At 41.8% G+C, this 12,274-nt stretch overlaps 1 protein-coding gene across 1 annotated transcript; it reads left to right on the forward strand.

Moving 5' to 3' along the window:
* Positions 1–7,834: 7,834 nt before the first annotated feature.
* Positions 7,835–9,794, forward strand: LOC120103928 (ammonium transporter 1 member 2-like). The gene has a single exon (XM_039122207.1). It carries the CDS (start codon positions 8,012–8,014, stop codon positions 9,650–9,652), a length of 1,641 nt encoding a protein of 546 aa, XP_038978135.1. The 5' UTR covers positions 7,835–8,011; the 3' UTR covers positions 9,653–9,794.
* The last annotated feature ends 2,480 nt before the right edge of the window (positions 9,795–12,274 follow it).

A 12,274-nucleotide genomic window follows, 5' to 3' on the forward strand; every position in this document is an offset into this window, starting at 1 on the left:
CCGACATCTGGTGGAAGACAGAGTAAAGCTGGCGTCGGAGACTCCGCTACATTTGAAAAACTTATTTTGGATTTTGAAAATTATATCCTTTTTACTAAAAAATTATAAATCTGAGATTAGATCTGATTCGGATTGGAGTTTGATAATACCCATATTGATATCTATATTTTCAAACAAATATCAAATTAACATCCATATTTATCCTAAATAGATGAAAATATATTCAGATATTAAAATATATTTATATTTCATATTTTTTTCTATTTAGAATTTTAGATACAAAACAAATTTTGAGAAAATATTAATAATAAAAATTATAATTTTAGTAAGCATTTATTGAAGCAAGAAATAATAACCATAATAAAAAAATTGTTGGAAGTAAGAATTGAATGGCACATATAAACAATAGTTGCATAATCATAAAAGATAAAGTTAATAAAAAATTATGATTCTAGCATACATCCATAAAAAATAAGAAACTATAAAGAGTCGTCATCAAAAAAGAAATTACAAAATGCAAGGATCAAAAAAATTATCTAAAAATACAAGCTACAATATATTTGAGGAAGAATGAAACAAATATTTGAGCATTGACAATTCCAAAGAGGCCACACATTCTTAAGCCATTTGAAGCATTTATGCATCATGGCCGTGCAGAAGAATTCAGTGCCCAAGAAACTCGGACCTAGAAGACCACCTTACCCCTCCAAAGCCTTAAGCTATCCTCCACTAGCTTCTCTTGCAAGAGCTTTGCTCTTTGGACACCACCTGGTGAACTCATCTACTATTGAATAGAATCCTCATATCACATCTTTCTAACTAATCCCCACTTTAATAAGTTAACACCTAGAAATAATATTTTACCAAAGCCATCCAAAAAATTAAACCTGTATAAACACAAATAAATACCCTTTCTTCATATGGGGCTGGTAAGTGAGTAGGGAATGGGCAAATGAACTTCTTTCACAAGGCCCATCACTGTGTGAGGAAGGTGATGGAGATAAAGGCTCTGTAAGCTTAAGAGTTGTTGGTATTAGAATTTGGAGTCTTGGACTCAGAGGAAAACTAGACATTCAAGTTAAAACCGTATGAACACCATAAAAGATATTGACCATTGGTGAAACCTTGTTTGAATACCAGAAAAGCTAGGCATAGAGCTTTAGAATAAAAAACATACATCTATTACGCACTAAATCGGAATTTTCTTGCCCTAAAATTCCATGATCTAACGTAATCTTTTCTTATTCTATATTCATCCTGGAACATCTAACCAGTAGGGGAGAAATTATTGCGTGCACTGCACGCACCTAGATATGTTTGTGTGGATTACATTCATCTTATGCCCGTCTTAGTGATTGGCCCACAGCAATACATCTAGATCTTTCGTGTAAGCTATAATTTTTTCAATAAGGATTTGTTTGGGAGAAGGTTATTATGGGATCGTGGGCCCAATGCATGCTGGAAAAGAAAACTGAAGCAATAGTTGATTGTCATATCTTTTAATGATTGTCAAATAAAAAAAATCTGGTGAGTCTAAATATGTGATGAAAGGAAAAACTTTTAATCAGATTGGAAACTTGAAGGTAATGACATTTAATAAATATCATACTAAAAATTAGATATTATTCACCTTTTTTTTGTAACATTAGGGGGCTTAGTGCCCCAACAACATAAAAAGAAAATCAAAACATTACAGACGAGAACCGAACTCCTACAATGTCAGCCATGTTAAGAGCTCAAACATGTCGAGAAAGATTAGAGGCAGAAAAAAAAAGGGAAATCAGCCAGACGATCTAATCCATCCGAGTGACTGATAGTATACCAAGTCACCAACAATGAGAATCAATTTTCTACTACTAAATTGAAACTTTCTTCGATGTCTCCGTAAGGCTTCAGATAGCTCGACTCTGATTTTTTTTTTTCTTCCAAAAGATATCATTTCGATTCTCTGCTTGAAATCCATGCGCAAGATTTCAAATGAAAAACAGCGAGGAACTCGTATATAAAATACGTCGCGTTTCTTTTCCTGTGCATGGATGTGTCAAAAAGTCCAATAAAAAATAAAAAATAAACAAAATGACATCCATCCGAGATTCTCTCCCAAACAACAACCAGAACGAGGGAAATCTGGGTGGGCAAGCTTGAAACTTTGCCCCAGAATGTTACAAACCGCTTCGTCAGCTTCACCCATGCAAACCGCTTCACCAAAACCTGATCTCAGCCCCCGTTTTTCTCTTGGAAATCATGCGGTGCCGCCCGCCGATTGGAATTCAATGCCTTCCAGCCGGCATCGAGTCCGTCGGCCCGGAAGGAGAAGATGATATATAGCTCGAGAAGCTCACAATCTCCAGAGAATTTTCGGTTCATGAATTGAACGCTAGGATCGAAGTCACACCTAAGAGTGATCACAGTAGCGATACAGGCTTAGGATCTGGAACAGGTAGCGCATTGGAATTTGGAATCCAACTCCCCAAAACCGAGCCCAAGGAATACAAGAATCAAGCTCCGCTCCTATAAAATTCATTGGCCATTCCCACCTCTTTCCTCTCCTTTCTCCATTTAGTCTCAAATGCTCAATAGCCCTATCAATCTGGTTGTTCGTGATTACGACTTCACTTGCGTTTAACTTTTGAGTTTTTTTTCTTTTCTTTTACATGTATAGTTGTATACCTCTTAAATATATAAAATTATATTAATATTCTTATAAAATTATCATTTTTTATAAATTGTGATTTACTCTAAATTAATTGTTAAGCATTTGTTCCTAGATTCTTCGCAACAACCAATAGATGCCGAGTAAGGTATCTTTAATGATGTGGTATTACCGTCATTGATTCCTTCTTCTTGTGTATATCATTTCTATGTCTTATACATCACCATATCTGCCTTCCAAGAATATTTTCTGATAAATATGCAGTTGACTATAAAGTACAGTTTTAGGTTGAGAAGGTTTCATCCAAGTATTTAGCAGATTTGATACCTAGCTGTAAGCACAAAGCCATCTCAAAGGCACAAATCAGCCAGAGGACCAAATGGCATGCAGCCACCCTTTCCATGTCTTGTACACAGTAACAAAACAAATTGGCCGAACCCTTGAAGGAAGTCGCAGCAATATTTCTCAGGCATGGATCATCTGAGGCACACGCACGGCACTGCAACATGCTGTGCAGCTGTGGATAGCTGCCATCAGAAGATAGATGGCCATCAAATAAGACAGTCTACGAGCGCATGCTGTGTCATTTGCGGTGTGTGTTGTTTGATAGCCATCCATCAGACCATGTAAAAGAAATATATGACAAGATAGAGCCCTTCTAAAACACCATCCTGACTATCCAGTCGAACAAGGGTGCCCACTTTTTGAAACAAAATTGCTTCTCTATTGTATAGTTTCAAAAGAACCAAGAAAACTTTCCATTCAGGTTTTCGAAACAAAATTGCTTCTCTTACGCTAATTTGAAGAAAGTTGTTCGGTAACAAAGCCTCTCGAGCCAAATACAGACTTCACTGTAGAATATGGCATGTATGGAGTAATATTTTCCATTCTCCTTTTAAATTTAAGAAGTCAAGGCAATTTCAGTTGCCAAGTTATGAGCAGCTTTTAATTTGCCGAAGTTTGCATCTTTTCTGTCCATCAATATTTGTGTTTTTTCTACTGCCATCTCGATCATTTTCTTTGTAAGAGCATAGATCAGGTCCTCTGCTTTTCGCCAGGGAAAGGCTCAGGTAAATGGGTATAGCGGATTTAACGAAAGAACTCAACGATATTCTGCAGCAATGGAGTCTGTCATCCTTCAACAGCATGTCTATCTCCTTCTAATGCGAATAAGCTTAATGCTGCAGAATATTATTTTCCAATCAGATTGCTTTTCTCCTCCTACCTTCTGCAAAGTGCTTTGAGAAGTTTCAAATCCAGCACAACCTTAACCTCTGAAGCTTGAGATTAATGTGATGCACTATTGGGAATAATATTAGAATTTTTATATTTTTAATGTAACTATATGGACCTAGATGTGCTGGTGATACGGTTATGGTTTTTGAGAAAAGGTGATAAGGTTAGGTCCCCGGTTCCATCCTTTTGGCTTATTTTAGCTTACCATTTGCTGTCAGAAGCCTCAACTTTGGTAAGAAGATGCACTTATGTTCTCACTGAATCTTTGCTCTCTTGTGTGAGTCAGAAGGCATGCTGTTCTTTATTGTTTTGTTGAAGGTCATACCTTTCAGATGCAACAAACACCATGTTGGATAGCTCTGGTGGTTTCAGCTGCCTGCAAGTTGGAGAGCCATGTTATGGATAGGCGCACATAATTTGAACCATTGTTTCTTATTAGATTTTTTAGAAAACAAAAGAAAAATTAGATGGACTGCAATAATCTCTTCAGGTTGTGTTCATAAATGCTTCTGATTTTTGTAGATTTTTTGAAGAAAAATGTAAGAAAATTCTCTTTTTATCTATAGAATTTGCAGTAAATATGCGCATACTAGTTCTCTTCCCATATGGAAGCACAAAAGTGTCCCATTTTAAGGACGGGTTGGGGTTGTATCTTCTGCACGAAAGGATGATTGATCTTTTTTTCCGCAATAACTACCACTGGATCGCATCTCATATAGATCTTAAAGCATCCCTATATTTTCGATCAAGTGCACTAGGCCTTAACTAATCAAAAATAAAAGAATTAGATAAAATAATTGGTGAAATACTGTGTTTTCTTGTAATTGGATTTCCATGGCATGTAAAAAGAAATACTTGATTCCTTCTAAAATTGGTTGTTGGATTGAAGGTAGATAGCTGACGGGTGTTTAACCTGGCACCTGCTTGATCTCTGGAGAGGGTATATGGAGTTCGGTGCACTCTTTCTGATACTGGTGAATGTAGTTGGGTTAAGGCGAGCATGGGTTAGTATGATTTGGATCAGAAGGTGGTGATTTGGTCTATCTAGCTCAACCTATGCATGATTTGGCCGCATTGCAGAGCCAGTTTTTTATGGTTTATTGTGGTTTCATGCAGTTTAAGGGCAGATTATCATCAGAATGAGTTATATACAAATAGTTCATGCAATATACTGCACTAGTTGGTGCATGAGGTTCGTCGGATGGGGTCTAGTAAGATTAGAAGCATTTGATCCTTTTTAGGATGAAAATTTTCCTTCATTTTTCTTCACACCTTGGGCATGGCCGCATTATGGTGTAGGGTATAATTTCTTGAGCTAGAGAGGTTTATCCATTAGCCAAAACCAAGAGATGGTTCTTAATAATGGAGTGGTTATTGGTTGGACTAAGTCCACCGTTCAACTTGTGGACCAGTTCAATTGCAAAATACCATGCACAATACGGACGAAAAAGGAAAAAGCGATACATGGATCCTCGTGTGTATTGCTTCGTGGTTAGACTGGTCCATCAGCTGAGCGGTAGATCTGGTCCAACTAAAAATTATACCTAATATTGTTAAACAAGTAGGCATCTGTCCTTGTTTGCAACGGCTAATAGGTGCTTAATTTGGCATTGAATGTCCTTCGTGATGTGAGGTATTTCTCTCCATTGAATCCTCCTCTTATAGATAACAAGATATTGTATCAGCCTGAAAGGGAATTTATTTTCTCTTCAATCTGAAAGGGAGTGGGAAATCTGTATCTCTGATGCCGGCTTTTCCATTTCTGAAAGTCTATAGCCCTATTTTTTGACTATCACTGCTTGAAATATTTATTAGGGCAGAGCCATACTTCCTAAACAGCAGCCACTTGCCATCGTCCACCATTTAAAGCACCCGTTTCTGAAAACAGAGTGCTGATGCAAGGCATGGTTTTTTCAAGACAGTGACTGAAAATGCACAACTAAAATCTCTATTCATGTTGAAATGATATATCCGTTAGCCTTCAAATTAGCCAGGAACCAATACATCACCAAGCCAAAAATAATACTAGTAGAAACAGCTAATTTGTAAAATTCCAAGGCATTTCTTGGAGAGATTACACAAAATGCATGATATCAATCGGTCCACAAAAAATTTCCGAGTATACAACAAGGTTGCATCCATCTATGCTGAGATGTTGCCTTTATGTCAGCTAGGTGCTCCATATATCTATTTGCTTAATAAAAAAACACATCAGCATATGATATTTGTTAAAAAAATATAAATTTTTGATTAGTTTAGCTCTTGCATCTCGGAGCGAAACTAGAGCTGAGTAGGATTTTATTCACCAAATGCGTGATCGTATTCATTAATACTTCTTCTCATGAGATCACAGACATTGAAGCATCCCTCAGTTGCATAGCATAGGTCTAGCTTAACATGGATTCAGAGCATTTTAATGCACGTTAATATGGTGTGTTTTTGAGGTACTAGGATCAATTTTTAAAAACCCTAAGCTATCAGATTGAGTTTGCTACATCAAAGTGCATGTTTCCACTGCTTGATGGATGTTGGCCAAATCACTAGAGCTTTGAGATGCATGCAAGTCCTTTAATGTAGCTAACACATATCCTCAAGGCTTCAGATTGAGATGGTTTTAGTTGCATATGTTTAGTGGAGAATTAGAGACCGCGTAACTTTTGAGTTTTAAAGTGAGTTTAGAAGTACCTGAAAATTACATGCAAGATGAAAACTTCTGATAATGAATCATTAATAGGGATTAATGATCTTGGTCTGATAACACATTGTTCCGATTCGATTTTGGGCCATTTCTACTGAAACAATCTAGAATATCCTTGACATAGGTCCAGCCAATGTGCATCCTTGCTCATTAGTAAAACTTTTTTCCCTTTTCTATTTGCAAGAAAATTGTTAATAGCATTATTCATGATGTGTTGCTTTAAAATTCAAGTAGTAAAATTTATTGAGTAATATAACAAGGAGTGCTGACAGTATATATTTTTAGAGGGTGATAACATGATCAATGATGCACACACATATTTTCACTTATGCACAATTAGATATTTGATGAATTCTAAATTAAATTAGGTATGGATGTAAGCTAAGATTTGTTAATTTTTTTATATCCATCTATTTTCCTTGCATATTGGAAATGCTTACAAGATTAACTTAGAGTTCCTTGGAGATATGAACATCCACTTCTGGACGACATACGGTGGCTGGTGAGAGAGTGTGATACCTTCCAAAAATAGGCTGTTGACTGAGTCGCCTCCTATGCTACTCATCACTCCGGCGAGTTTCTTTGGACTCAAAGTTCTATTATCTCTCCTCCTCTAAGTTATCTTCTTTCTTTTGATACAGCTTGATGTACTCATGCGCGTTTAGTATGAGCAGCCGATGTACTAAAAAAATAAAATAAATTTAGATGATGCTTCAAAAACACTATAAGGATATCAACTTCCTTTCATGGTTGGTGCTCGAGACCAACCAAACCTTAAAATGCTGATGGTTGAAAGAACTTCGAGTTCAACGGAATGTATTTATTTAAATCCTAGAATTATATAATAACTGAAAACTGATCACGATAGACCCCTTTTTTGTATATTTTAAAACAAAAACTTAAGGAAAAGATAGATAAAACTCACATGTTACTTATGGGAAAGCGAAGCAGAGAGAATCTCTCCCATTGAATGCTGTGCTCTCCTGTCCTCACAAATGAACCGTGAACCTATACAGCGGATTCTAGCTTAAAAGCAAATCGGCAGAAGTAAATATTTTCCATAACAATATTTTTTTTTCCTGTTCCGAGATAAAATTTTTAAAAAATAAGAAATAATCGGACTACATTTTCGGCTGTGGACCCCACATTTGAACGGATACGGGATGCGGTGGATGCTCAAAAACTGTTGCACTTGCACCAAAGTGAATCTCTCCAGATTCCAAGCCCAGCCGGTCACCGTTCCGGTGTCTCGCAGAATATCCACATAAATTTCTCCGAAGTCCAAAAACAAGTCATTCGTGACCAGCTAGTGGTGGATTTTCAAACACAAGGCCAATCAAGAAACGGAGGTAAGTTAGTTAAGCACGCAAACGCGGGGAATTATATCGTTCCCCCATTAGAGTCAGAGAAGGTTCTCCGCCCCCATGGGCTATAAATCCGACCCCTATCCTTTCCGTCTCCCTCCATTTTCTCTCCTCCCGCTTCCGATCCTTCCGACTCGTTCCGATTCCAGCGAGATGTCGGCTCCGTCGTGCTCGGCGTCGGACCTGGCCCCGCTTCTCGCCGGCGCCGGCAACTCATCCGCCGCGGCGGCGCAGTACATCTGCTCCCAGTTCGATACGGTGGCTCTCCAGTTCACCGATGCCACCTCCGCCATCGATACCACCTACCTCCTCTTCTCCGCCTACCTCGTCTTCGCCATGCAGCTCGGCTTCGCCATGCTCTGCGCCGGATCTGTCCGGGCCAAGAACACCATGAACATCATGCTCACCAACGTCCTCGACGCTGCCGCCGGCGCCCTCTTCTACTACCTCTTCGGCTTCGCCTTCGCCTTCGGGACCCCCTCCAATGGCTTCATTGGCCGCCACTTCTTCGGCCTCAAGCGCGTTCCCGAGCCAGGCTTCGACTACTCCTACTTCCTCTACCAGTGGGCCTTCGCCATCGCCGCCGCCGGCATCACGTCCGGCTCCATCGCCGAGCGCACCCAGTTCGTCGCCTACCTCGTCTACTCATCCTTCCTCACCGGTTTCGTCTACCCCATCGTCTCCCACTGGTTCTGGTCCGCCGACGGCTGGGCCTCCCCCTCCCGCCCCGTTGGCGAGTCCCTCCTCTTCCGCTCCGGCGTCATCGACTTCGCCGGATCCGGCGTCGTCCACCTCGTCGGCGGCATCGCCGGCCTCTGGGGCGCCGTGATCGAGGGCCCCCGCATCGGGCGCTTCGACCACGCCGGCGGGTCCATTGCCCTCCGCGGCCACTCTGCCTCCCTCGTCGTCCTCGGCACTTTCATCCTTTGGTTCGGCTGGTACGGCTTCAACCCAGGGTCCTTCATCAGCATCTACAAATCCTACGGCCCGATCGGCTCCATCCACGGTCAGTGGTCCGCCGTCGGCCGCACCGCCGTCACCACCACCCTCGCGGGCTGCACGGCGGCGCTCACCACCCTCTTCGGGAAGCGCCTCCAGACGGGGCACTGGAACGTGATCGACGTCTGCAACGGCCTCCTCGGCGGCTTCGCTGCGATCACCGCCGGGTGCTCCGTGGTGGACCCCTGGGCGGCGGTGATCTGCGGCTTCGTGGCCGCCTGGCTGCTGATCGGCCTGAACAAGCTCGCGGCGAAGGTGAAGTTCGACGACCCCCTGGAGGCGGCGCAGCTCCACGGCGGGTGCGGGGCGTGGGGGATCATCTTCACCGCCCTGTTCGCACGTGAGAAGTACGTGAACGAGGTGTACCCGGGGCGCCCGGGGCGGCCGTACGGGCTCTTCATGGGGGGCGGGGGGAGGCTCCTAGGGGCGCACATAGTCCAGATCCTGGTGATCGCGGGGTGGGTGAGCTGCACGATGGGCCCGCTCTTCTACGCGCTTCACCGGATAGGGCTGCTCAGGATCTCGCCCGAGGACGAGATGGCCGGGATGGATCTCACCCGCCACGGGGGCTTCGCGTACGTCTACGACGCCGAGGACTCCGGCAGCGGAAAGGACGGCGCCACCGCCGCCGGCGGGTTCATGCTCAAGTCCTCGAATGTTAGGGTCGAGCCCAACGCGCGCGCCGCCACCAATCAGGTTTAGCGACGTCGTCATCAATCTCCAATTTCTTTCTCTCATTTTCTTTTTCTTTTGTATTTTTTCCCCTGCTTGATATATTAGATTAGAGTAGAGCCTCACTTTTTTTCACGAGCCCAGAAAATATAAATATATTGGGTCATATCGACGTTACGACGCTTCTCATTTTTATTTTCATTTTTTCTGTTTCTGGAGGACCGAGAAGTGTACGGTGTCTTCATATCGAGGAGGAAGGTATGTGGGAGTCTGACAAGTGGATGGCTGTGATCATCTGGGGAATTTTCTCGTGGTGATAAATGATGGATGTTCTCTTCTTGTTTTACCCTTGCAGTTGGTTTGACGTGGTTTTGGACTCCCCGCTCCTGTTGAACTTTTCTCTTTTAAAATTTGATTATTAGAATCGAAGCGCAGCCACTAGTTCAGTGTTTCCGAGCAAAATAAAAGTTCTGGATAAGCGAAGGATTCAGAAAATGCCATAGGAGGAGAAATTTTCAACCACAAAAAAGAAATAAGGAGAGAAATCATAAGATGAGAGCGTGACGGAGCAGGCATGGTTGTGCGTCCAAAAAAAAAGGAGTGATTCTGGTCGTTCTTTGCTTTTAAAAGGAATGGTTCAGACTCTGGATGTGGTTGGAGAAGTGACAAAAAAAAAAAAGGGAAAACGGAAGCCTCGAAGAATTTTGAATAGTCAGATATCACCGAAATGCAGAAATATTGATATATTCTTAAATTTCTCGTACAGTAAATGCCATTGGAGGAGAAATTTTCAACCACGAAAAAGAAATAAGGAGAGATCATAAGATGAGAGCTTGACGGAGCAGGCATGGTTGTGCGTCCAAAAAATGAGTGATTCTGGTCGTTCTTTGCTTTTAAGAGGAATGGTTAGATTCTGGATGGGAAAGGAGAAGGTGACAAGAGTTGGATTCTTCGAACAGTGTGGTCGCCATTTCTCACGCAAGGCTTGCGTCCATGGAACCTCGAGGATGGATACATCAGGGGGGCTCCACCTTTATGTTAAAACATTGCACAACCGGCCCTGGGCCACAGGCTGTAGGACAACCACCAACGGTACCCAACTAGTGGTCTGCCATAAAAATGATATTCCTTATTTCTAATTCCAAAAATTATATTCTTACTCCGTATTCGAAAGAGATTGGTGTTGCCACTACATTCCAAATTGAGGTCAAAGTCTTACTCGGCTTGCTCTAAGGTCGTTGAGAACCGACCTGAATGGTCAGGTTGGATAAGACCGAGGAGAAGAAGAACCGGTCACCTTCAAAGCCAACTTGCAAGAAGTTCACTTATTAAAAAGTTTTCGGTGGAAGACACTCCGATACCTAAGTCAGAATAATAGAGAAACAGTGTGGAAGGAAAAAAAAAATGTAGAGAGGGATCTCCAAGTGAGTTCTCCTAGGATCTTCAGGCCATTCCTTTATATAGGGCAGTATACTGATCTATTACATGATTTGATGCCACGTGCTTTAATTACAAGATAATGGTTGGCTGCATATTAACAACGTGGAAACCGTCCGACGTAAACAGTACACGACGGTAATTGCGCCGATCATGCATTGACTGCAATATTACTGTAGCTGTTGATCTTTATTAACACAAACAAAGTGGCACCTTGGCTTTCATTGAAATTGTTCACCTCGGTTAATACCGAAATCAAGGAGGTTGGTCTAATACGAGGTCAAGATATCCAATATTTCTTCCATCACTTGCCCTCCATTCTTCTTGAGCTTGACAATCTCACCTCCAAGTGAGGCTGAGCCTGAAGCCCGCTCTAGCCCAGAATATGAAGAGTCGGTCCTCACCGAAGAAGAGATGAACTTCCTCCAAGCTCAACACTTCGTCCCTCTTGAGTTTACTTTTGAGCTTGTCGGTTCCGAAGACCGGTGACGAATCCTCCTCCATCTCAGCTCGGCCTGTATGAGGAAAGTCTCAGGGCTGAGATTAGACTACCTCTTTACCCTTTCATCATTCAATTGATGAGGGTTTACAACCTCATCCCAACCTAGCTGGTTCCGAACTCTCGGTGGGCCATTATAGGTTTTCTCTTCTTTTGTTTTCTTTATAATATCCGAGCCTCAGTTTCTCTTTTCTGGGAATGCTTTACTCTAAAGAGTCATCCCTGGAAAAGCAATAGGTGGTACTTCTCTCCTCAAAAAAGCAGCTAGTTAATTCGAGGCACTCTCACTTCCATTCATGGATGGAAAGGAAAATTCTTTTTTTGTCTCCTCTTAACAGCCATGGCAGTTTGAAACCCTGTGGAAAACACCTCGGAAATCTCTAAACCTGCCCCCAAGGTTGTCTGGTGATGATCAAAAATCCTTGGACAATCTTCTTAAATCCAAGATTCCTCCCTTACAAGAATTATTGTCCAAGAAAATACTGATTAACGCTAATCTAAGCCCAACCGATCCTCACGATAAATTTTTTCAAAATTTTTATCTTTTCTCCTCATCATTATGTTCTTATCTAACCTTATCTTAATTCAATCTCGCAGTTGTTGCAGCTATAAAGACCGATTTGGTGTTGATCTGAAAGGTCATGCGCAAGAGAGCAAATGCGGCATCTGGGGTTGAAACCCCTCAGAGGAAGAAGAAATCGAAAGGAGAATCCACC

The sequence above is a fragment of the Phoenix dactylifera genome, unplaced genomic scaffold (genome assembly GCF_009389715.1).
Source record: "Phoenix dactylifera cultivar Barhee BC4 unplaced genomic scaffold, palm_55x_up_171113_PBpolish2nd_filt_p 001398F, whole genome shotgun sequence".
Taxonomy (NCBI): Eukaryota; Viridiplantae; Streptophyta; class Magnoliopsida; order Arecales; family Arecaceae; genus Phoenix; species Phoenix dactylifera.

Coding starts and splice junctions, on each gene's coding strand:
- LOC120103928 (XM_039122207.1), top strand. CDS start 8,012: ATGGGCTATAAATCCGACCCCTATCCTTTCCGTCTCCCTCCATTTTCT.